The 26,573-nt window shown below is 45.9% G+C and overlaps 1 protein-coding gene across 1 annotated transcript in view; it reads left to right on the top strand.

The window, feature by feature from the left end:
- The window catches only part of arhgap42a (Rho GTPase activating protein 42a), a 330,330-nt gene that overhangs the window by 290,450 nt on the left and 13,307 nt on the right, over positions 1-26,573 (top strand). The window contains exons 19-23 of the mRNA XM_078221767.1: positions 153-303; positions 7,113-7,505; positions 7,597-7,759; positions 19,787-19,849; positions 22,482-22,561. Coding sequence (XP_078077893.1) covers positions 153-303; positions 7,113-7,505; positions 7,597-7,759; positions 19,787-19,849; positions 22,482-22,561 — 850 coding nt within the window. The remainder of the gene's footprint in view (positions 1-152; positions 304-7,112; positions 7,506-7,596; positions 7,760-19,786; positions 19,850-22,481; positions 22,562-26,573) is intronic.

Below are 26,573 nucleotides of genomic sequence, written 5' to 3'. Positions count from 1 at the left end.
AGGTTAGCTTGATTTTTGTTAAAAATTGTTAATTGAATAATTTGTTGTGGAGTGTCATGTAAGCAGCTTATTTTCTATTTCAGTTCCATTTCTAAGTGTTATCGTATTGTTTAATGTTCTCACAATGCATGTTTTGTTTCCTTCATTCACAGATATTCCATACTCTACCTGACCCAAATGTTCCTCTTCCTCAACCTGAGCAGAGATCTGGATCGAGGAGAAGCAAGGCAACTTGCCTGTCAACAGGCCCAAGAAGACCAAGAGGCATCTACAGCCCAACATTGTGTCTGGCAGATGCAGACAGTAAGCACAACACAGACAAACTCTTAAAGAGCTATGCCTATTTTTATGAAAAAACTAACCTCATTTGAAAAATCCAAACCACAAACTCAAAACCTTTCTGAATAGCTGCACTTGATAGATGTACGTTGATATAGTAGAAAATAGCTACCAAATAATTTATCAGCTCTCTTTGTCCTCAAGTGCAGAAGAGGTATACAAGAATGGTTCCAGGAGTGAAAAACCTCAGTTAGGATACATTGGAGAGGTTGAGACTGTTCTCTGATGAGATTTGATGGATATGTTCAAAATCATGAGGGCTCGGGACAGAATAGATATAGGGAGAAACTGTTCTGGCTTGTAAAAGGATCGAGAATGAGTGGCCACAGATTAAAAGTGATTTACAAAAGAAGCAAATGTGATGTGAGAAAATCTATTCACACAGCAAATGAAATATGCTGCCTGCAAATGTATGATGACAAATTCAATCAAGATGTTCAAGAGAACATTAGGTAATTATTTGACTAAAAGCAATGTGCAAGGGTATAGGGAAAAAGCAGGGGAATGATATTAAGTCATAATGCTCATTTGGAGAGCCAGTGCAGACACGATGAGCCGTACAAACTCCTCCAATTCCGTGATTCTGTAATCTCATTCCTGAAAGGCCTGGCTCGAAATTTGGACTATGTACCCTCGTCTCAACCAAAAGGAATAGTTTACCTCTATCAACCCTATCTGTTTCTGTAATATCTCTGTCTCTCCCATAATTGCTGCTCCATAATTAAAGCGGGAAGGAGGAAGCCTGTGAATGAAGGAGCTGGAACAGTTATTCTGGCTCATCCCATGGCTGCCATGCAGGAAACTCTTAGCTGCACTGTCAATGAACATTCACCATCTTCAGGAAGGTCGAGGAGAAGAATTAGGAAAAGAATTAGTAATGAGACCAGAACAGGCCCAGGGGAACCATCACTTATCCTTGTGCCAGGCCAGACACCAGGCTGCCATCCATGTCCTGCTGCAGGGGAGCTGGAGGCCACTAATTTGGTCATCTTTGCTTCTAGTGCTACTGCGTTAAACCACGTAATCTATTAACCTGGTGTGGGAATGTTAAGCAAGTTAAGTGCTATGTCAGTGTGTACGGAATGCACAGCAGAAAGCATCCTTTCCAGATATATCACAGCTTGGTATGGCTCCTGCTCTGGCCAAGACGGCAAGCAACTGCAAAAGTTTGTGAACGTAGCCCAGTCTATCACACAAACCAGCCTCCCATCCATTGTCTCTGCCTGTACTTCCCAATGCCTCGGAAAAGCAGCCAGCATAATCAAGGACCCCATGCACCCCGGACATACTCTCTTCCATTTCTTCCGTCAGGAAAAAGATACAAAAGTCTGAGATCACGTACCAACCGACTCAAGATCAACTTCTTCCCTGTTGCCACCAGGCTTTTGAATGAACCTATCTTACATTAAGTTGATCTTTCTCAACACCCTAGCTGTGACTGTAACACTTCATTCTGCACCCTCTCCTTTCCTTCTCCCCTATGTACTCTATGAACAGTATGCTTTGTCTTTACGGTGCGCAAGACACAATTTTCACTATATACCAAAACACGTGACAACAATAAATCAAATCAAAAAGCTCAGGTGCAATGTCGGTCATACAGACTTTTTGGGGGTGAGTTTGTGAGGTGTGATTAGGGAGGGAATGGACAAGTTAGATAAGTGGACAACAAGGTGGTAGATGCAGTATAATGTGGAGAAGTGTGAGGCTATACACTTTGATAGAATCAGAATGCAAAATATTTTTAAAAGGCATAAAGTTTGTAACTGTCGATGTTCAAAGGGACTTGGATCTACTCATACAAAGAACACAAAGTTAGCATGCAGGTAAATGTCACATTGGCCTTTATTGCAAAGGGATTGACATACAAAAATAAGGAGTTCTTGCTAGAATTGTACAGGACTTTGGTGAGACCAGACCTTGAATATAATGTGCAGTTTTGGTCACCATATTTAAGGCACTACATTACTTGCCTTGGTGACAGTACAGTGAAGGTTCACTGAATTGGTTCCTTGTATGAGAGGGTGAGTAAATTGGGTCTAAACTCTCTGGAGTTTAGAAAGAGAGGTGACCTCATTGAAACATGCAAGTTTCTAAAGGGGCTTGGCAAGATGGGCACTGAGAGGTTGTATCCCCTGGTAGCAAATAAAGAACATGATGATCAACCATGAACATATTAAATGGCAGACCAGACTGGAGGGGTCATATGGACTGCTCCTACTCATTCTTTTGTGTTCTTTTGACAATATCCAGCTTCTATTGATGCTGATATTTTGTTGTCTGTCAATACATTTTTATTTTGCCCTGTCAAGTGGTTAATTTCAACAGTGAGTTCCATGGGGATATTTCTTCCAGTGAAAGACATTGAAGATTCAAATTTAAGGTGGAATTCTCCCATCTCACCTGTGGTGGGTTTCATAATGCGTGGTGACAGAGTAGCTAGCAGCAGACAAAAAGTCAAAACCCACCCCCCCAGGTTACACTTCAGAGGTTCAGCTGTGTTCTGTGCCTTGTGACCTTTGATGCCCTTGGCAGGCGTCCCCTGGAGGGCCAGGGCATGGGCTGACTTTCAGGTGTTTTGTGGATGCCGTGGCACTCGGTTCTGCCCGCTGCCTGAGAGATGCATCGGTGTCAGGAAGGAGGGATTCAGAAGGGCTGAAGCTGGTCAAGGTCTACTGGGTGGAAGGCTCCGACATATGCTCCTCCTTCGGGGTGCCAGTGGGCCACTGGTACACTCCATGGGATAGTGGGGCAGGTGGATGAGTTCCAGAAGCCTCTGTGTCACCTACCGTTGCCAGTCCTGGAGGGCCAACAGCATTTGCATCATGGTGTACGAGCCCTCAGTGATAGCCTTGTGAGTCTGGACCAAGCTCTGGAGCCCCTCAGCAATGGTCCTCAGTGACTTGGCTATGCCTTGGACCCTGCCACCCATGGCTACCATTTCCTGCCCCAGGCTTTCCATCGCAGTCACCAACTTTTCAGTGTTGGCCTGGGTGCCAACCAATGCCAGCACTATCCCCTACGCCTGAAGGCTATGGGACTCTGTGGTGGGTAAGTTGTTGGAAGGTATTTTGCGAGACAGGATCTAGAGGCATTTAGAGACACAAGGACAGATTAGGGACAGTCAGCATGGCTTTGTGAGTGAAAAATCATGTCTCACAAATTTGATTGAGTTTTTTGAAGGGATGATCAAGAAGGTAGATGAGGGCAATGCAGTTGATGTTGTCCACATGGACTTTAGCAAGGCCTTTGACAAGGTACCGCATGGTAGGTTGTTGCACGGGATCCAGGGTGAAGTGGCTAAATGGTTACAAAATTGGCTTGTTGACAGAAGCCAGAGGGTGGTTGTAGAGGGTTGTTTTTCAAACTGGAGACCTGTGAGCAGTGGTGTGCTTCAGGGATCGGTGCTGGGTCCACTGGTATTTGTCATTTATATTAATGATTTTGGATGAGAATATAGGAGGCATGGTTAGTAAGTTTGCAGATGACACCAAGATTGGTGGCATAGTGGACAGTGAAGAAGGTTATCTCAGCTTGCAACGGGATCTTGATCAATTGGGCCAGTGGGCTGACGAATGGCAGATGGAGTTTAATTTAGATAAATGTGAGGTGATGCATTTTGGTAGATTGAACCAGGGCAGGACTTACTCAGATAATGGTAGGGCACTGGGGAGAGTTCCAGAACAAAGAGATCTCGGGGTACAGGTTCATAGCTCCTTGAAAGTGGAGTCACAGGTTGACAGAGCGCGAAGAAGGCATTCAGCATGTTTGGTTTCATCAGTCAGAACATTGAATACAAGAGTTGGGACGTCTTGTTGAAGTTGTCCAAGACATTGATAAGGCCACACTTGGAATACTGTGTACAGTTCTGGTCACCCTATTATAGAAAGGATATTATTAAACTGGAAAGAGTGCAGAAGAGATTTACTAGGATGTTACTGGGACTTGATGGTTTGAGTTATAAGGAGAGGCTGGATAGACTGGGACTTTTTTCTCTGGAGCATAGAAGGCTCAGGGGTGATCTTATAGAGGTCCATAAAATAATGAGGGGCATAGATCAGCTAGAAAGTCAATATCTTTTCCAAAAGGTAGGGGAGTCTAAAACTGGAGGGCATAGGTTTAAGGTGAGAGGGGAGAAATACAAAAGTGTCCAGCAGAGGGGCAATTTTTTCACACAGAGGGTGGTGAGTGTCTGGAACAAGCTGCCAGAGGTAGTAGTAGAGGCGGGTACAATTTTGTCTTTTAAAAAGCATTTAGATAGTTACATGGGTAAGATGGATATAGAGGGATATGGGCCGAATGCGGGCAATTGGGATTAGCTTACGGGTTTTTTTAAAAAAGGGTGGCATGGACAAGTTGGGCCGAAGGGCCTGTTTCCATGCTGTAAACCTCTATGACTCTATGGCTCCTGGAGACTCACCCACATATGGTATCGAGGGATATGGGCCAAATGCGGGCAATTGGGACTAGCTTAGGGGTTTAAAAAAAAAGGGTGGCATGGACAAGTTGGGCTGAAGGGCCTGTTTCCATGCTGTAAACCTCTATGACTCTTCGAACAGCCTTGCAGTTGCTGGAATGTCTCCAACACCCCCTCTTGCAGTCCCTGGTTCTGCTTCTGCATCTCCAGCAATTTGTGAGATCTTTTTGTAGCAACCCAACATTTGGCTTGGGGCCACCTGTATCCTTGGACCTCCACCTGCTCAATCCCTTGGGCGTTCCTGTCTCCATCTGATGTGTATCAGCAGCTGCGTGGTGCGCAGTAGTAAATGACCCCGAAGCCTGTCTGCTAATTCCATCCACTGAAGTGTGTACCTGTGGGCTGGTGTGGTGATGCCTCTGACGCCTGGTCCTTCTAGGTGCTGGCAGAGGGCATGGGGGCTCAATACCTCAACATGATGATTGAAAGTCGGGGGTCAAAATTATTTTTGACCATTTTGACTATTTGGTCAAAGGTCTTTGGGGGGCAGCGCAATGGGACCGGGAGACATCAGCGGGGAGGCCTTTATCAGGATTCATGCCTGGGGTCTGGCCGACTGTGACGCGCTCATGTCATGTTTTTTGACATAATCAGCCTCGTGCCAAAAATCAGCGCAAGGCTGATTACAATATGGAAATTCACATTTCCATATCATTAGCGAGCCTGGGGTGGTATTCTCCGGGCTCCAGCGGGGATTAAAGCTGGCCCCATCAACGGGGGCCAGGTGTGATCACCCCACTGGGAACAAAGCTATTGAGGTCCCCCTGTGAGGTGAGGTGGGGTGAGGTGGGGGGGGGTGCCAGCCTGGCACCTAGCGGTACCCACCAGGCACCCGGTAGTGTCAAGGAGGTTGGCTGATCGGCGGTGGTGGGAGGGGACCCACTGTGCACTCTGTATTAGGGATCAGTAAAAAAGGGAGGGAGGAGGGCGAGCGGGGCTACAGATGTGGAGGAGGGGGGAATTGGAGCTGCATATGCAGGGGTATAGATCGGGGCTGCACGTGCAGGGGGGGTGGTAGATTGGGGCTGCACATTCAGGGGGGGTGGTAGATCGGGGCTGCACATGCAGGGAAGGTGGTAGATCGGAGTTGCACATGCAGGGGGGAAGATTGGGGCTGCACATGCGAGGGGGGTGGTAGACTGGGGCTGGTGATGGGGGGGGGGCGGTGGTAGGGTCAGGGCTGACCATGGGAGGGGGGGCTGCTATTGGGGTTGACCCGTGGGCAGGAGGGGGGGGGGGGGGGGGGGGGTTGGGTAGACCAGTGATTGGGACGGGACGGGGGGTGGGGGGGAGAGCTGGGGAGGCTGATGATCAGGGAGGTGGGGTTGGGAAACCCGCAACTGGTGGGAGGAGGAGGGGGGCCTGAGTGGCCTGGAAAGCAATCAGGAGGCTGGCGATTGAGGGGGGCCATTGGTATACTCCCCACTGACAGATGGGAGCGTGCACAGCGGCCCACTCAGTGCATTGATTTCGGCCTCTCCAGCAGGATGAGGCCCTGCCCCACTTACAGGAAATTCGTTCAACTGAGTACATCCAAAAAACGGGCAGGAAAATCTCCCGTTTTCCCACCCGTTGGGCACTTAGGTTTTGTTTTGGGAGAATTGGCCCTTTCCTGTCTGGAGAGTCAAGTGATGTTAGATTTCTCAGCAGGCTGTGAATTTGTAGGCCACAGACCATGAGTAATGTCACCTTTGTTTTTCCTCCGCTGTGATCTCATTAGCTATAAAGAAATGATGAGGCCTTTCGATATATTCCAGTTTTCCACTTCTGAGTTAAATGGCTCATTCTTTCTGATAAAAGGCATTTTATATGGTGTATGTACCTGTCTCTTCATAGCTTCGACTCTCACTCTCCTCCCCCTTTAACTGCAATTTCCTGACAGCTAACTACCTTTTTCCTCATCTCCAGTGTAGTAAAGTTGAAGGCGATTCGTTGTGGCTTCAAGTAACAATTCATGTATTAACAATAATACGGATATATTTATTATCTTTTAATATATTGTATATTATGATTATATATGATGGCACACTGCTCGGATGGCATAGCGCTAGGGGTTCAATTCTGGCCTTGGGTCGCTGTGTGGAGTGACTGGTTTGTGAAATAATTAAAGTGGTTAGGGAGCATTTCCACTTCTTAACAATGAAAGGTGTGCCATACTTGAGAATACTTGGAAAAGATTCTTATGCCTCTTAATGCTAGTCATATATTTGCAATCAAATTCACATACGTCTGTACTTTTTCTATTTTCTGGGATGGAATTTGTACATACTCTTATATTGTTATCCCTTTTTTCCAGGTGATGCTTTCAGCAGCAGCCCAGACAGTACACCAATGGGAAGCATAGAATCTTTGTCCTCTCATTCATCAGAACTAAACAGTTCTTCAAAAACCAGCTCCTCTCAGCGTCATTTACAAAGGGAAATAGGAGATAGTGGAATACAATGGGTGTCAGCACCTGTGTCATTGCCTGGACAAAAAGGCACAATTGTCTGGACCACGAGCCCAGAATCAAGCTCCAGTGAAGATACGGTTAAAACAGATGGTCAGGCAGATTCTCAGAGTCTGTTGTCTGTTACTAACATAGATAAGACATCTCAGCCATTAAATCTGTGCAATGAGGGATCCTATAAATATACTGGACTTAAAAGATCAATAACAACTTCCCTAACCTCTCTCCCTACAACAGATGGTAAGTTCACAGGTCATTTTTGTTAATGGTTAAAATTTCAAATTGCAAAATTTAAAAATAAATTAAAGAGTTTTTGCTAAATTATTTCCAGGTACTAATACTAGAACTTTTAGTAGTTCTGTTCAAAATCTTTCATCAATGGATTTAAAAGATACACCTAAAACTGCATCCAACCCAGCACTTCCTCCAAAGACAACTCTTAGACGAAGGCTAGACACATCAACGAGCAATGGCTATCAGAAACCTGGATCAGTGTAAGTACAATTTTTCTGAAAGATCCTTTACAGTACCAGCTAACATATAATGCAATGAATGACTACTGATGCACGCTTTGGCCATGAAGTTGGGCTCCATTGTGCTGCACAATGTGCAAGCTCACACAATAGCAGGCACAACATCTCCTGGACAAAGAACAATACAGCACAGGAACAGGCCCTTCGGCCCTCCAAGCCCGCGCCGCTCCCCGGTCCAGGATTGAATCCTGAATCCAGGATCCCCGCCCAATTTTCCAGCCTATCTACATACCAAAATCCTATCCACCGAGCTGTCCCTCACAGCTACGATGCTTTGTTCATTACAACCTATTAACTCACCCCCACCCCCCCATTCCAGACCATGTGATCTCCAGGGAGAGGCGAAAACCCAGAGTGAAAAACCCCAGGGCCAATATGGGGAAAAAAATCTGGGAAATTCCTCTCCGACCCCCTGAGGCGATCGAAACGAGTCCAGGAGATCACAATGGCCCTGATCGGGAAATGCTTCCCAACCCTAGTCATTTCCACTTCCACGAACACCATATGAATTCCCTGCCCCCGAGACAGGTTCCCAACTATCCGCAGTCTCGCTCTGTACTGGCACCAGCAAGATGATCATAGAATGAAGCCTTGAAACGAGAAACAAGGAACAATTAGCCCGCGCCGCTCCCTGGTCCAAACTAGACCACTCTTTTGTATCCCTCCATTCCCACTCCGTTCATATAGCTGTCTAGATAAGTCTTAAACGTTCCCAGTGTGTCCGCCTCCACCACCTTGCCCGGCAACACATTCCAGGCCCCCACGACCCTCTGTGTGAAATATGTCCTTCTGATATCTGTGTTAAACCTCCCCCCCTTCACCTTGAACCTATGACCCCTCGTGAACGTCACCACCGACCCGGGGAAAAGCTTCCCACCGTTCACCCTATCCATGCCTTTCATAATTTTATACACCTCTATTAAGTCTCCCCTCATCCTCCGTCTTTCCAAGGAGAACAACCCCAGTTTCCCCAATCTCTCCTCATAACCAAGCCCCTCCATACCAGGCAACATCCTGGTAAACCTCCTCTGTACTCTCTCCAAAGCCTCCACGTCCTTCTGGTAGTGAGGCGACCAGAACTGGACGCAGTACTCCAAATGCGGCCGAACCAACGTTCTATACATCTGCAACATCAGACCCCAACTTTTATACTCTATGCCCCGTCCTCTATGCCCCGGCGAATGAGGCTGAGGGAGTTCTTCCACAAACCCCAAGAGGCCAACAACGAACACAATGAGACAGCCAATGAACTGGAACAGCCGACAGAGAGATCCGCAGTGCATCCGAAGAGGAAAGAGTCGAATTGGACTCCTCCGGAAGGCCGCTGCCCTCGACTTGACATGTATGCCCAAGCCGTCAGGAGGTGCGTCAACACCAAATTCATCAGCCGCACTCACAAGACAGCCCCGAACATCACCCAAGCACAACGTAACGCCATCCACGCTCTCAAGACCAACCGCAACATTGTCATCAAACCAGCAGACAAAGGAGGGGCCATCGTCATACTGAACAGAACGGATTACTGCAAAGAAGTGTACCGACAACTCAACAACGAGGAACACTACAGACAGTTACCTGCAGATCCGACCAAAGAACACACCCGTCAACTCAACACTCTGATCAAGACCTTTGATCCGGACCTTCAGAACACCCTCCGTGCTCTCATCCCACGTACTCCCCGCGTTGGAGATCTCTACTGCCTCCCGAAGATACACAAGGCAAACACACCCGGCCGTCCCATCGTATCGGGCAATGGGACCCTGTGCGAGAACCTCTCCGGCTATGTCGAGGGCATCCTGAAACCCATTGTACAAAGAACCCCCAGCTTTTGTCGCGACACGACGGACTTCCTACAGAAACTCGGCACACATGGAGCAGTTGAACCAGGAGCGCTCCTCGTCACAATGGATGTCTCAGCACTCTACACCAGCATCCCCCATGACGATGGCATTGCTGCAACGGCCTCAGTGCTCAGCGCCAACAACTGCCAGTTTCCAGATGCAATTTTACATCTCATCCGCTTCATCCTGGACCACAATATCTTCACCTTCAACAACCAGTTCTTCATCCAGACACACGGAACAGCCATGGGGACCAAATTTGCACCTCAATATGCCAACATCTTCATGCACAGGTTCGAACAAGACTTCTTCACCGCACGGGACCTTCAACCGGTGCTATACACTAGATACATCGATGACATTTTCTTCCTTTGGACTCATGGTGAACAATCACTGAAACAACTCTATGATGACATCAACAAGTTCCATCCCACCATCAGGCTCACCATAGACTACTCTCCGGAATCGGTTGCATTCTTGGACACGCGCATCTCCATTAAGGACGGTCACCTCAGCACCTCACTGTACCGCAAGCCCACGGATAACCTCACGATGCTCCACTTCTCCAGCTTCCACCCTAAACACGTTAAAGAAGCCATCCCCTACGGACAAGCCCTCCGTATACACAGGATCTGCTCGGATGAGGAGGATCGCAACAGACACCTCCAGACGCTGAAAGATGCCCTCATAAGAACAGGATATGGCGCTAGACTCATTGATCAACAGTTCCAACGCGCCACAGCGAAAAACCGCACCGACCTCCTCAGAAGACAAACACGGGACACAGTGGACAGAGTACCCTTCGTTGTCCAGTACTTCCCCGGAGCGGAGAAGCTACGGCATCTCCTCCGGAGCCTTCAACATGTCATTGATGAAGACGAACATCTCGCCAAGGCCATCCCCACACCCCCACTTCTTGCCTTCAAACAACCGCACAACCTCAAACAGACCATTGTCCGCAGCAAACTACCCAGCCTTCAGGAGAACAGTGACCAAGACACCACACAACCCTGCCACAGCAACCTCTGCAAGACGTGCCGGATCATCGACACAGATGCCATCATCTCACGTGAGAACACCATCCACCAGGTACACGGTACATACTCTTGCAACTCGGCCAACGTTGTCTACCTGATACGCTGCAAGAAAGGATGTCCCGAGGCATGGTACATTGGGGAAACTATGCAGACGCTGCGACAACGGATGAATGAACACCGCTCGACAATCACCAGGCAAGACTGTTCTCTTCCTGTTGGGGAGCACTTCAGCGGTCACGGGCATTCGGCCTCTGATATTCGGGTAAGCGTTCTCCAAGGCGGCCTTCGCGACACACGACAGCGCAGAGTCGCGGAGCAGAAACTGATAGCCAGGTTCCGCACACACAAGGACGGCCTCAACCGGGATATTGGGTTTATGTCACACTATTTCACATAAATATTTCTGCTTTTTTCCTCCTGAGTCTTTATCATGCGATCCTAGAATCAGAATTTATGTCACACTATTTGTAACTCCCACAGTTGCGTGGACCTGCAGAGTTTCACTGGCTGTCTTGTCTGGAGACAATACACATCTTTTTAGCCTGTCTTGATGCTCTCTCCACTCCCATTGTTTTGTTTCTTAAAGACTGGATTAGTTGTAAGTATTCGCATTCCAACCATTATTCATGTAAATTGAGTCTGTGTCTTATAAGTTCTGTTTGTGAACAGAATTCCCACTCACCTGAAGAAGGGGCTCAGAGCCTCGAAAGCTTGTGTGGCTTTTGCTACCAAATAAACCTGTTGGACTTTAACCTGGTGTTGTTAAACTTCTTACCGTCCTATAAAGGCAAGCATGCCATATGCCTTCTTCACCACCTTCTCCACCTGTGACGTCACCTTCAAAGATCTGTGGACTTGCACACCCAGGTCCCTCTGCGTCTCTACACCCTTTATGGTTCTTCCATTTATCGTGTAGCTCCTCCCTACATTATTCCCACCAAAATGCATCACTTCGCATTTATCAGGATTGAACTCCATCTGCCATTTCCTTGCCCAAATTTCCAGCCTATCTATATCCTTCTGTAGCCTCTGACTATGTTCCTCACTATCTGCAAGTCCTGCCAGTTTTGTGTCGTCCGCAAACTTACTGATCACCCCAGTTACTCCTTCTTCCAGATCATTTATATAAATCACAAACAGCAGAGGTCCCAATACAGAGCCCTGCGGTACACCACTAGTCACAGGCCTCCAGCCGGAAAAAGACCCTCCCACTACCACCCTCTGTCTTCTATGACCAAGCCAGTTCTCCACCCATCTAGTCACCTCCCCCTTTATCCCATGGGATCCAACTTTTTTCACTAGCCTACCATGAGGGACTTTGTCAAACGCTTTACTAAAGTCCATATAGACAACATCCACGGCCCTTCCTTCGTCAACCATTTTGGTCACGTCTTCAAAAAACACCACCAGGTTAGTGAGGCATGACCTCCCTCTCACAAAACCATGTTGACTATCGTTAATGAGTTTATTCCTTTCTAAATGCGCATACATCCTATCTTTAAGAATCTTCTCCAACAACTTCCCCACCACGGACGTCAAGCTCACCGGCCTATAATTACCCGGGTTATCCTTCCTACCCTTCTTAAATAACGGGACCACATTGGCTATCCTCCAATCCTCTGGGACCTCACCTGTGTCCAGTGACGAGACAAAGATTTGCGTCAGAGGCCCAACGATTTCACCTCTCGTCTCCCTGAGCAGCCTTGGATAGATTCCATCAGGCCCTGGGGATTTGTCAGTCTTTATATTCTCTAACAAACCTAACACTTCCTCCTTTGTAATGGAGATTTTCTCCAACGGTTCAACACTCCCCTCCGAGACACTCCCAGTCAACACATCCCTCTCCTTTGTGAATACCGACGCAAAGTATTCATTTAGGATCTCCCCTACCTCTTTGGGCTCCAAGCATAAGTCCCCACTTTTGTCCCTGAGAGGTCCGATTTTTTCCCTAACAACCCTTTTGTTCCTAACGTATGAATAAAATGCCTTGGGATTCTCCTTAATCCTGTCTGCCAAGAACATTTTGTGACCCCTTTTTGCTCTTCTAATTCCCCGTTTGAGTATTTTCCTACTTTCATTGTACTCCTCCAGAGCTCCCTCCGTTTTTAGCTGCTTGGACCTAACATACGCCTCTCTTTTCCTTTTGACCAGTCCCTCAATTTCCCTGGTTACCCACGGTTCTCTAATCCTACCCTTCCTATCCTTCTTTTTTACAGGCACATGCTTGTCCTGTAGCCCTAACAACCGTTCCTTAAAAGACTGCCACATACCAGATGTGGATTTACCCTCAAACAGCCTCTCCCAATCAAGAGCTGCCAATTTCTGCCTGATCCCAATAAAGTTAGCCTTCCCCCAATCCAACACCTTACCCTTGGGACACCACTCATCCTTTTCCATCACTATCCTAAAGCTAACAGAATTGTGGTCACTATTTGCCACATGTTCCCCAACCAAAACTTTGAAGACCTGACCGGGCTCATTCCCCAGTACCAGGTCCAGTATAGCCCCCTCTCTAGTTGGGCTGTCCACATATTGTTCCAACGAACCCTCCTGTACACATTTTACAAATTCCTCCCCATCCAGAGTCCCTGCCCTCAGCGATTTCCAGTCTGTACCAGGGAAATTGAAGTCTCCCACTACAACAACCCTATATTTCCTGCACCTATCCAGTATCTCCTGACATATCCATTCTTCCACTTCCCTTGGGCTGTTGGGGGGCCTGTAGTACACCCCCAACATAGTGACTGCGCCTTTCCTGTTTCTAAGCTCCACCCAGAGTGACTCGCTACACGACTCCTCCGAATTGTCCTCCCTCTGCACCGCTGTAATATGCTCTCCAACCAATACCGCTACTCCCCCACCTCTTTTGGCCCCTCCTCTGTCTCGCCTAAAACACTTGTACCCTGGAATATTCAGCTGCCAGTCTTGTCCCTCTTTCAACCAAGTCTCTGTCACCGCAACCACATCCAAATTCCTCGTGCGCATTAAGGCCCCAAGTTCGTCTGTTTTACCTGCTACGCTCCTTGCATTGAAGTATAAGCACTCCAGACCCCCAGGCTCAGTGAGGTTGTCCTCCCCCAGAGTGCTCTTCTTCTTTGCCAGCCTTGTCCCAGCCCCAAGCTCGTCCCCAGCCACCACACTTATAGACCTAATAGTTTGATCCCCACCCCCCTGCCATACTAGTTTAAACCCCCCTGAACTGCACTAGCAAAGCTCCCAGCCAGGATATTTGTGCCCTGCTTGATGTCCATAAGGCATAGGAGCTGAAGTAAGTCATTTGGCCCATTGAGTCTGTTCCACCATTCAATGAGATCATGACTGATCTGATGTGATAATCCTCAACCCCACTTTCCCACTTTATCCCCATAACCCTTGATTCCCTCACTGATTAAAAATCTGCCTATCTCAGCCTTGAGCATACTTAATAACCTAGCCTCCACAGCCCTCTCTAGTAAAGAATTTCACAGATTCACTAGCTTCTCAGAGGAGAAATTCCTCCTCAGCTCTGTCTTAAATGGGTGATCCTTTACTCTGAGGTTTTGCCTTCTGGTCCTAGACTTTCCCACAAGGGAAAACAATGGTTCAGTATCTACTCTGTCAAGTTGCCTGAGAATCCTCTGTGTCAAGAAGGATGTCTCTCATTCTTCCAAACTCCAATGAGTATAATCCCAACCTTTGAAATCTCTCTTAGTATGAAAATCCTTCGACAACCGGGATCAACTTAATGAACCTTCTCTGGACTGCCTCCAATGCTTTCCTTAGATAAGGGGACCAATACTGTTCACAGTATTCCAAGCGTGATCTAACTAGTGCCTTGTTTAGTTTCATAGAAATCATAGAAACCCTACAGTGCAGAAGGAGGCCATTCGGCCCATCGAGTCTGCACCGACCACAATCCCACCCAGGCCCTACCCCCACATATTTTACCCACTAATCCCTCTAACCTACGCATCTCAGGACTCTAAGGGGCAATTTTTAACCTGGCCAATCAACCTAACCCGCACATCTTTGGACTGTGGGAGGAAACCGGAGCACCCGGAGGAAACCCACACAGACACGAGGAGAATATGCAAACTCCACACAGACAGTGACCCGAGCCGGGAATCGAACCCGGGACCCTGGAGCTGTGAAGCAGCAGTGCTAACCACTGTGCTACCGTGCCGCCCTACCGTTTCAGCAAAACGTCTCTATTTTCATACTCAATCCCTTTGAAGTAAAGGTCAATATTCCATTTGCCATCCCTATTCCCTGGTGAACTAGAGTAATATGCCCTCTACACGTTGCTGATGACTATATCCCCCCACCTTGCTGTCCGACCACTCGGCAACTGTTGTATACTGAAAGCCATGCTGTCAACAGAGATATTATGTCGCCGGCACAGTGGTTAGCACTGCTGCCTCACAGCACCAAGGACCCAGGTTCGATTCCGGCCTTCGGTGACTGTGTGGCGTTTGCACATTCTCTCCGTGTCTGTGGGGTTCCTCCAGGTGCTTCATTTTTTTCCCACAATCCAAAGATGTGTAGGTTAGTTGGATTAGCCATGATGAATGTGCGGGGTTACAGAGAGTTGGTGCAGACTCAAATGGTCTCTTTCTGCACTGTAGGGATTCTGTAAGGAACTGCACTGACCCTTCTATGGATCAATGGACTATTGACATGCTTGAGCAACAGTTCCAATGCCTGGACTTCTTGGGTGATTCCTACACTTCTCTCCTTTCATGCTGATTTACTGTGACATATTCAGCATTTCCATCATGAGGGTGCAGCCTTTGCTACCAGGCATTGGGAGGCCACCTCAGGAGGAGGAAGAAAACCTCTGGGCAGCCTCTGGATTTCCCAGAGTGTTTATTTACCCTTCCTTTCCCTTCACCTCTAAGTGTCTATTCACACTCCTCTTCTCTGTTCCAGCATGACACCATTACCCATCTTCCCATCCATCTGGAACCCCCTCCAAAATCAGAAGGATCTTTTTATCAAGATCCTTCAATAAAAAACACCAAAATAAATCTTTTCATAACATGTTTATCTCGTCATATATTGAATGATACAAACATAAATTAACTTTCACCCTCGTGCATTCCTTTAGTGTCTGTCTTTTGGATGTATTGCCTGGCTTGGTGCTCCTATGCATTGCTACCTTAGATGGCTGGAGATGGTTGGTGGAAGCCTGATTACTTTCACTGGGGATACTGCAGTTGGCCATCCAGCATGTCCTTGAGCAATGCTGGGTCTTGTGGACCCAGCCTAGAGCTGCATCATCTTGGCATGGGCAGCAGTTTTGGCTGGCTGGCTGAGAGACAGCAGAAAGAAAACTGTCCAGTGCAGTGTTGGGAGCACAAATGCTGCAGTCTGAAGAAAGGACAATAGGTTTGAGCTTCATGGTGACAGTGCCACTCCCCTGAGGTATAGAACATAGAACATAGAAAGCCACAGCACAAACAGGCCCTTCGGCCCACAAGTTGCGCTGATCATATCCCTACCTCTAGGCCTATCTATAGCCCTCAATCCCATTAAATCCCATGTACTCATCCAGAAGTCTCTTAAAAGACCCCAACGAGTTTGCCTCCACCACCACCGACGTCAGCCGATTCCACTCACCCACCACCCTCTGAGTGAAAAACTTACCCCTGACATCTCCTCTGTACCTACCCCCCAGCACCTTAAACCTGTGTCCTCTCGTAGCAACCATTTCAGCCCTTGGAAATAGCCTCTGAGAGTCTACCCTATCCAGACCTCTCAACATCTTGTAAACCTCTATCAGGTCACCTCTCATCCTTCGTCTCTCCAGGGAGAAGAGACCAAGCTCCCTCAACCTATCCTCATAAGGCATGCCCCCCAATCCAGGCAACATCCTTGTAAATCTCCTCTGCACCCTTTCAATGGCTTCAACATCTTTCCTGTAATGAGGTGACCAGAACTGCGTGCAGTACTCCAAGTGGGGTCTAACCAGGGTCCTATAAAGCTGCAGCATTATCTCCCGACTCCTAAACTCAATCCCTCGATTAATGAAGGCTAGTACGCCGTACGCCTTCTTGACCGCATCCTCCACCTGCGAGGCCGATTTAAGAGTCCTATGGACCCGGACCCCAAGCTCCTTCTGATCCTCTACACTGCTAAGAATGGTACCCTTCATATTATACTGCTGCTTCATCCCATTGGATCTGCCAAAATGGATCACTACACACTTATCCGGGTTGAAGTCCATCTGCCACTTCTCCGCCCAGCCTTGCATTCTATCTATGTCTCGCTGCAACTTCTGACATCCCTCCAAACTATCCACAACACCACCTACCTTGGTGTCGTCAGCAAACTTACCAACCCATCCCTCCACTTCCTCATCCAGGTCATTTATGAAAATGACAAACAGCAAGGGTCCCAGAACAGATCCCTGGGGCACTCCACTGGTCACTGACCTCCATGCAGAGAAAGACCCCTCCACAGCCACTCTCTGCCTTCTGCAGGCAAGCCAGTTCTGGATCCACAAGGCAACAGCCCCTTGGATCCCATGCCCTCTCACTTTCTCAAGAAGTCTTGCATGGAGGACCTTATCGAACGCCTTGCTGAAGTCCATATAGACCACATCCACCGCTTCAGCAAACCTAATAATCCTTTGGAGGACACATTGCTGGACTGCTTTAAAAACCTGAATGCTCTTTTGAACTTTGAAATGCACAGCCATGACAGCAGTTTGAGTCTGGCTTCCTCCTGTGCTGAAGTGGAAGTTGAGATCGTGGCCCACTGACATAGCATCACAGCTGGGTCTACAAAAACAGTCAAAGAGTTGGCTATCACTTATCTCTGAAAAGGATGAGCTCCAAGTCTTGTGCAATGTTCTTTGCCACATTGGAGCCAGATGCTTCATACTCATTTATGGTGACAACAGGTTGTCTCATGGACTTATCAATACAGCAAACATCTCTGTACATGCTCATCAGTATTCTCCCATATGCCATTCCACCAAAGTCCTCATCTGAGTCCGTGGTAGCAGAATTTGTGTGTGACCTTAGTCTCCAGTACATGGACCGGTAACTCATCAAGTGTTGATGCAATTCTGTACTTGCCTCCAAGGTATGAGTAATGCCAGAATCTGAGCTGATGACTTCTGTCAGAACAAATGATTGTGTTTCTTCTTTAATGATGCAGTTTGCACTTTCCCTTCATTCTGACACTGTTGTGGCTGGATAGGGAGCAATTCTTTTGTGTCTCAAAGCAGGAAATCAGAAAGGGAAGCTGGGGTGCAGTCTCTAATTCATGACAGATAGCAAGATGAGCTTGTGATTTGAAAAGGGGCATAAAGAGGAGACATACCATCACCTTCAATGTTCTTGATGATGCTGGCTGTAGCAGGCTCTGTCATAGTTGGCCGCCATCTCTAAAGCTCAACAGAAGTGCCTGTTCTCTGCTAGTTTTATTTTGCTCCCTTTTATTGTGTTCCACATTGTTATGCAAGAGAGAGAGAAGAATCTCAGTGATCAGTTGCATTCTGCATGTTTCCTAGAAGTTCTTAGAAATTCTCATATGACAGCTGTTGGCACGAAACCAAAAATAAAAATTCTCTCCTACAGGAGATCCAAATTTTCTAAGATAAATCCAATAACATTTAGAGACATCACATCATCAAGCCTTTGTTAATGCCTCCAAAGAGAGTTAGCAAACCCACACCACCAGTACATAAGCGACTGGTAAGCTGTTAACACCTTTCCCACCCCTGAGCACTTCAAATATTAGCAGCTGCTGCAGATGGAGGAAGGAGGTCTCAGGTAGAGTTCTGAAGGATGTTAACCTTTTCCAATTTAGATGCAATCTGCCAAGTACTGTGCTCCAAGAGCAGCCACCTCCTCTTTGCAAGCTGCCAATGTAGCAGAACCCAGGATCAGGACTTATTTCCATCAAAGGAAAAGAAGGGTAAAATGTTTAGAAACTAGGAAACCTAACAAACTGAAATTACATCCCACTGACAGGACTCCAAAGTGGGGCATGATTCCAGGTGAGAGTGGGAGGAAGGAGGAATGCTGCAGGACTTAGAGCCAATCCCAGAATATTTGACTTTCTGCTTTTGCTGTACGTACAAAAACTGTGATGAAAATAAGGACTACTGCAAATAAGGATAGCTGACACGAGTCCTTTAGAGATCCCTAATCTACAAGTTTCACTGCATTTAACAACTTACATTTATATAGCCACAAAAGGTGATGCTGGGAAAGCTTGCTCAAAGAGATAATTTTTAAGAAATGTCTTAAAGGAGGAGAGAGACAGAGAGGTTTAAGGAGGGAATTCTGGAGCTCAGGGGTTCGACAGATGAGAACACCATCGGCAGTAATGGTGCGATGAAATTTGTGGATGCTCAAGAGGCCAGAATTTGAGAAGTGAAGAGATCTGAATGTTTGTAGTGTTGGAGGGGGTTATGGATATAGATAAATGATAGATGTCACAATGAAGTGACTGGTGAAGCAGTATTTATTTGGCGCTTCTTGAACTGGAAAAATTCATTGAAAGTAAGCAGATGCTTGCGTTGGTCTTACAAAACCAGCTGAAAGAACATTTGTTGAAAATAGAATCAAGAAGAAAATCATGAGCAGGGAGGATAATACTTTCCACAAAATACTGTATAATTTCTTACCATTGATGAATGTTCCTGTTTAAATAGGGTATTTTTGTCCTAATTTATCCCAGTGGCTCAGCTTTGAGGAGCAGCTTCCATAATTGATTAAGTTAGAACTTCATTCTGATGTAGAGGCGTTCTTGGGTAATGGGCTGGAAAGGGGTGGGCTGGCTGGAGGAACAAATGGGTGAGAGGATAAGAGTAAAGACAGATCTCCATGTCGGGTGAAAATATAAAGAGGTCTCCTAACAGGTCGAGGTACTTTTTTAAATAGAAGGGGAATTACAGAAAATACACTCCAAGCCTTTATTTCTTCAGATTATTCTGTTTATTAGACAATAACAAATGTTATTGGTCCTCGTATATTAAAGAATATATCCACTTGTAATGGTTTATTATGGACTTTCATGCATTATTATATAAGAAGGGTGAATTCTGATTAAATTAGTCATATCAAAAGAACAACCTTTCTAATTATCTTGATTTGTTGAATTATTTACCCTTCCAGGGTTGCATCCAGAGCTCAACTGTTCGAAAATATTGGTACTCCGAAACAAAATTCCTCCAGACGGTAAGAATTTAACTTTATATGTTCTAAATCTGTATTTACATCAGATTTTTTACAATCTGTTGCTATTTACCATGAATCTTTTGAAGCAGTAAGTGATTTCCATGAAGATCCAGGTACCCATTTCTGTGAATAATTAATGTCATGTTCATTGTCATTTTCTAAAGTTCAAATGGAATAATTGAGGTTCTCTTGCTTATATGCTATGACCATAGTTAATAGAGAACAAAGAACAGTACAGCACAGGAGCAGGCCCTTTGGCCCACCAAGCCTGTGCCAATCACATTGTCCTATCTAGGCCAACCACATGTATCCCTCTATTCCCCGCCTGTTCATGTGTCTATCCAGATAAGAAATGCTGCACTAAATGGGACAAATGTTTTATTTTTCAGATTGGCAAGCTGTAACTAATAGAGTGCCGCTTGCATTCATCATATGACTTCTTAATAAAATACTTCTGGTCACCAGTATTAATTAACCCCTCACCCCTAACCAAATTCATAGAGGCACCCTATTCCTTTGGACCTAGTTCACAGAAACACTAACTCATCCAATTCCCCAACTTTTAACAAAGATATTCTGATCCTCCAATCCTCCCAGTTTATAGTAACATTTTTATCTCTCCCCATTTTTTGTCATCTCCTGACTCCATATCAGTTCATTCTGACACACCTCCCCTCCAAACAAATTCCAAGTTGGAACTCACTTCTATTGTCCGTTCAAGCGAATATGATTGTTCAGTTCCCTGTTGCACAATGACAGCTAGAAGTTCCAAGAATTTCAGACCCACTTCCTTTAAACTGACTAAAATCAACTTTCTTAGGGTACACTGCAGTCAATCAGAAGGATCAGGGCAAACAACAAGCAAGTTTGACCACATAGGTTACAATGTTCCAGTGAAGCCCAATAAAAACTGGAGGAACAACACCTGATCTTCCGATTATGCACTTTACAGCTTTCTGGATTTAACATCGAGTTCAACAACTTCAGACCTTGAACTCTCTCCTCCACCTTCACCCTATTTCCATCATCTTTTTTATTTTATTATTTTTAAAATTTCTTTATAAATTTAATATTCTTCTATTTATTTTTACTTCTTCCATTGTTTCCATTTTTCAATTTCCCCCCTTTAATCCTGAATTCCATCCTTTTTCCTTTACCAACGTCTCCCTCCCTATTATCGCCATCTGTTAACTGTTTCAGATTGTCCTTTGACACACTGCTTACCTTCATTCTGCCGTTTACACATTCTGATCTCTTAATGTGCCACTGTCAGCCCCTTCTTAGCCATGTTCGCCACCATTTATAGCCCCTTCATCTTTTCGTCCATGACATGTCTCCTTTGTCAATCACCCCCTTGCCTTCACCTATCGCTGGTCCACTATTCTGCACCACCGCCCGCCCTCCCCTCCACTGCACCACAAGTGGATAAATTTCATCCTTTTTTAATTGTCTTCAACTCTGACGAAGTGTCATTCAGACTCGAAACTTTGGCTCTGTTCTCTCTCCTCAGATACTGTCAGACCTTCTGAGATTTTCCAGCATTTTCTGTTGTTCTGTTTTTGTTTCAGATCCCAGCATCCACAGTAATTTGCTTTTACATCATAATGCCTTTACATTCCTGACACCTGACAGCATATTTTGCTAAATAAGTAAGCTGATAGATAACCAATTATACTAAGAAATGTGACAAATTGCCATTCAGAGGTGGAAATACCAAATCTTTTGAATAAAATCCTGAAATACCAATTTTAAAATTGATGTTTGTAACTGCAAAGGTGAATAATGTTTTGTTTTTATGAATATAGAGAAGGGGGGTGATTCTCCCATCCCGTTGCATTGCTTTTTTAGCACAGCGGCTGGGAGACTCTAGTGGAGGCCGTTTCGCGGGCTCCATGCTGGGCGCCACGGCCTCCGTGCGTCTCCCAGCTCCACGCCAGAAATCGGTGCACAGCTGTATAAAGGACTGAAATCACCAGGCCCGCTAGCCTCTTGTCGCTCCCCCCACCCCCCTCCCCCCTTCTCCCGCCAGGAGCGGTTCACTCCAGTGGGGTTTACTATAGCTCCCCACTTGCATGGAGCTGGCACCCTGACTCCGCTGGAGTTAAGGAGGGGCAATTGAGGCCGGTGGGGGTGGGGGCAGGGTGGGGGAGGCTAGTGGGCCCATTGGGCATGGGGTAGTGAGGCAGTGCCAAGGGGGTGGGGCCTGATGGATGGGGTGGGCCTCTGAGGGGGGAGATCGGTGGGAGTGGGGGGGTGGACCTGGCTGTCACTCTGCAATTGGGATTGGTGGGGGAGGGAGGCCAGCGACTTGAAGATTATAACTGATCATCCATCAAACTCAAAGCTCCAAGCTCCACTAACAGTCTGTGCACAGTATTCAGCAGAAGACATGCAAATATACTTGAGATAATTGCACTTAACAAATTGGCATTCAAATAATTCAAATTCGATTTTAAAGAATTGTTACAGGATGTGACGAAGTAGTGTACTTTATTTAGAAAAGCACTGTAGGATTTGTTGTGTATTAAATTTACTTCTCATAGCTATCTTGTTAATAAATAATAGCAAGAAATGATCTACTTACTAGTAATAGTACTGCAAGTGCTTTCTGATTGATATTTTTTTGAAACAGCCAAGCCAAAGCTATGTATGCTTGTAAAGCAGAGCACAGTCACGAGCTTTCCTTCCCACAGGGGGCAATGTTCACTAATGGTGAGTACTAAGAATATTTATTTTAGAATTCTTGTAACATCCAGATTAAAATGTTAGTTGAAGTATTGTATCATTAACAGGTCAAATTCATTGTTAGACAATACTTGTACCTGGAAATTCATGTTATATTTTCAAATGCATGTTATATTTTCAGATTTATGAATTGTTCCATTTTCATATAATCTTTGCATACAACTAATAGTTTGCATCATCTTGTTAGAAGTGAGGCCAAAGCAATTAATTTGGAATGTCAACTTTATAAAGCATCTCGATCATGTGATCTGTGCGGTCTGCTCCAGGCCAACCTCTAAATATGACTCAATTTTCTCTGCTGCCCTTCACATTTGCATCATTTCTTGCTTGCTTGGGTCTGCTTTCTCAGATTAACATGTTTATACGTTGAAGATAATGTCGTTATAACGATTTGCAAGTTTATAAACTTCTGGTGAAGTTTTATTTTGCAAAAAAAATGTTTAAAGTCCACCACAGATGTTTGTTGCATTCCTGCATTGATCCACCAAATGATTTGGCTCATCTTAGTTTGACATCTGGTTAGTGCTAGCTTCCAGTTCTAATTCTTGGCTTTAACCTTTCCAGTGACTGATATTGGCAACCTATTTCTGCTGTCTTTTATTTAAATTTGAATCTTCAAAGTGTAAACCCGGTGGTAAATTCTACACAGCAGCACAATACAGCCATTTCAATAAATGTGGTGTCGCACTGAATGAAAGTATATCTAAGCATAATTCCCTTAGCCATAACAAAACCTTGGGTTCCAGTTCTGCACTGAAAGATATCACCAGCTCTAGATCAAGTAGGGAATGCAATGTCAACTCTCAGCAATGGATTTTCTGGTTAATTAGTATTTTATGATGGTTTGCATGGTATTAATGTTCTGCAGAACTAGTCACTAATCTGTGTAGGCTTATGTTCAGCGATCAGTCCAATGTTGGTTCAATTGTGCCAGTGTTCAAAGTGCTTTGCACCTTCATATTGAAATAGCCAAATGAGTTCAACTTAAATATAGTTCCAGGTAGATACCAAAGTAAAGCTCAAGAGGAAGAGATACTCCACCACTACATACTCCCAGTTAAAGCTCAATTACTAACTACTTCAAAAGCAAGACATTGAAAGAATTTTTAAGGAAGTCTTTCAGTGCTATTCCGTCATCTATTGCACTGATAGCAAACCCTATGACTTTATTTACATTGTCATGGGTTTCTAAAAGTACAGATATTCAGATTATCTAAGTCGTCAGACTCTTGAACTCTTCCATCTAAGAAGAGATCAAGATGAATACCCTCCCTCAGATTATTCCGATAGTATCACATAGTTCATCTCAACAACCAAGAATTTTACTTTGAGGTATATTTGAAATGTTGTCACAATTGTTATGCATGGATGTGCAGCTGTGAAGCAACTGAAAATGCGTCACACAACGAACAGGTTATGCAGAGGCAATGTTCGCTTTTAGATGTCTGCAATCTTAGAAGAATTGCGCAGTGCAACAAACAAGCTGTAAATAAATAACACAAATTAGAGGGAACGTTGCTCAACAGTGCTGACGCTGTAATTATAATTGCACAGAATGGACAATCCTGCTGAAGGAATATGCTGAAGTAAACAGCTAAACTAAAAAAGTATGCTTGCAAGTCCCTGTCAGTTCTCTGCTGATACCTCGTTCTTTCATTTTTATTTATGAGATCTGTGTGTTGCTGGCTTGACTAGCATTTATTGCTAATCCCTAGTTCCCTTTGACAAGGTGGTGGTGAACTGCCGTCTTGAACTGCAGCAGCCCCTAAGGTGTAGGTACACCCACAGTGCTGTTAGGGAGGGAGTTCCAGAATTTTGACCCAGCGACAGTGACATTTTCAAGTCAGGATGGTGAATGACCTGACGGCAAACCTCCAGGTGGTGGTGTTCCCATGCATCTGCTGCTGTTGTCCTTCTAGATGCTAGTCGTTCTGGGGTTGGAAGGTGCTGCCTAAGGAATCTTGGTGTGTTCCTGCGGTGCATCTTGCAAATGGTACACACGGCTGCCACTGTTTGGCAATGGTGGAGGGATTAAATGTTTGTGGAAGGGGTAGCAATCAAGTGGGCTGCTTTGTCCCGGATGGTGTCAAGCTTCTAAAGTGTTATTGGAGGTGCACTCATCCAGGCAAGTGAGGAGTATTCCATTACACTCCTGGCTTGTGCTTTATAGATGGTGGACAGGCTTGGGGAGTCAGGAAGTGAGTTATTGCTGGATTCCTAGCCTTCTGACCTGCTCTTGTAGCCACACTATTCATATTGCTAGTGCAAGTCAGTTTCTGGTTAATGGTAACCCGCAGGATGTTGACAGTGGAGACTCATTGATGGCAATGCCATTGAATGTCAAGGGGAGATGGTTAGATCATCTCTTGTTGGAGATGGTCATTGTCTGGCACTGTGTGGTACAAATGTTACCTGCCACTTGTCAACCCAAACCTGGATATTGTCAGGTCTTGCTGCATTTGGACACGGACTTTTTCTGTATCTGAGGAGTCGCGAATGGTGCTGAACATAGAACAGTACAGCACAGAACAGGCCCTTCGGCCCACGATGTTGTGCCGAGCTTTATCTGAAACCAAGATCAAGCTATCCCACTCCCTATCATCCTGGTGTGCTCCATGTGCCTATCCAATAACCACTTAAATGTTCCTAAAGTGTCTGACTCCACTATCACTGCAGGCAGTCCATTCCACACCCCAAACACTCTCTGCATAAAGAACCTACCTCTGATATCCTTCCTATATCTCCCACCATGAACCCTATAGTTATGCCCCCTTGTAATAGCTCCATCCACCCGAGGAAATAGTCTTTGAACGTTCACTCTATCTATCCCCTTCATCATTTTATAAACCTCTATTAAGTCTCCCCTCGGCCTCCTCCGCTCCAGAGAGAACAGCCCTAGCTCCCTCAACCTTTCCTCATAAGACCTACCCTCCAAATCAGGCAACATCCTGGTAAATCTCCTCTGCACTCTTTCCAGCGCTTCCACATCCTTCTTCATAGAAATCATAGAAACCCTACAGTGCAGAAGGAGGCCATTCGGCCCATCGAGTCTGCACCGACCACAATCCCACCCAGGCCCTACCCCCACATATTTACCCGCTAACCCTCTAACCTACACATCCCAGGACTCTAAGGGGCAATTTTTAACCTGGCCAATCAACCTAACCCGCACATCTTTGGACTGTGGGAGGAAACCGGAGCACCCGGAGGAAACCCACGCAGACACGAGGAGAATGTGCAAACTCCACACAGACAGTGACCCGAGCCGGGAATCGAACCCGGGACCCTGGAGCTGTGAAGCAGCAGTGCTAACCACTGTGCTACCGTGCCGCCCATTTACCTTCTTATAGTGAGGTGACCAGAACTGCACACAATATTCCAAATGTGGTCTCACCAAGGTCCTGTACAGTTGCAGCATAACCCCATGGCTCTTAAACGCCAACCCCCTGTTCATAAAGGCTAACACACTATAGGCCTTCTTCACAGCTCTATCCACTTGAGTGGCAACCTTTAGAGATCTGTGGATATGGACCCCAAGATCTCTCTGTTCCTCCACAGTCTTCAGAACCCTACCTTTGACCCTGTAATCCACATTTAAATTAGTCCTACCAAAATGAATCACCTCACATTTATCAGGGTTAAACTCCATTTGCCATTTTTCAGCCCAGCTTTGCATCCTATCTATGTCTCTTTGCAGCCTACAACAGCCCTCCACCTCATCCACTACTCACCAATCTTGGTGTCATCAGAAAATTTACTGATCCACCCTTCAGCCCCCTCCTCTTAGTCATTAATAAAAATCACAAAGAGCAGAGGACCAAGCACTGATCCCTGTGGCACTCCGCTAGCAACCTGCCTCCAATCCGAAAATTTTCCATCCACCACCACCCTCTGTCTTCGATCAGACAGCCAGTTACCTATCCAATCGGCCAACTTTCCCTCTATCCCACACCTCCTCACTTTCATCATAAGCCAACCA

This window comes from Mustelus asterias, chromosome 10 (assembly GCF_964213995.1).
Source record: "Mustelus asterias chromosome 10, sMusAst1.hap1.1, whole genome shotgun sequence".
Lineage (NCBI taxonomy): Eukaryota > Metazoa > Chordata > Chondrichthyes > Carcharhiniformes > Triakidae > Mustelus > Mustelus asterias.
The sequence above is the reverse complement of the archived record's forward strand: the minus strand, read 5'-3'. Positions and strand labels throughout refer to the sequence as shown.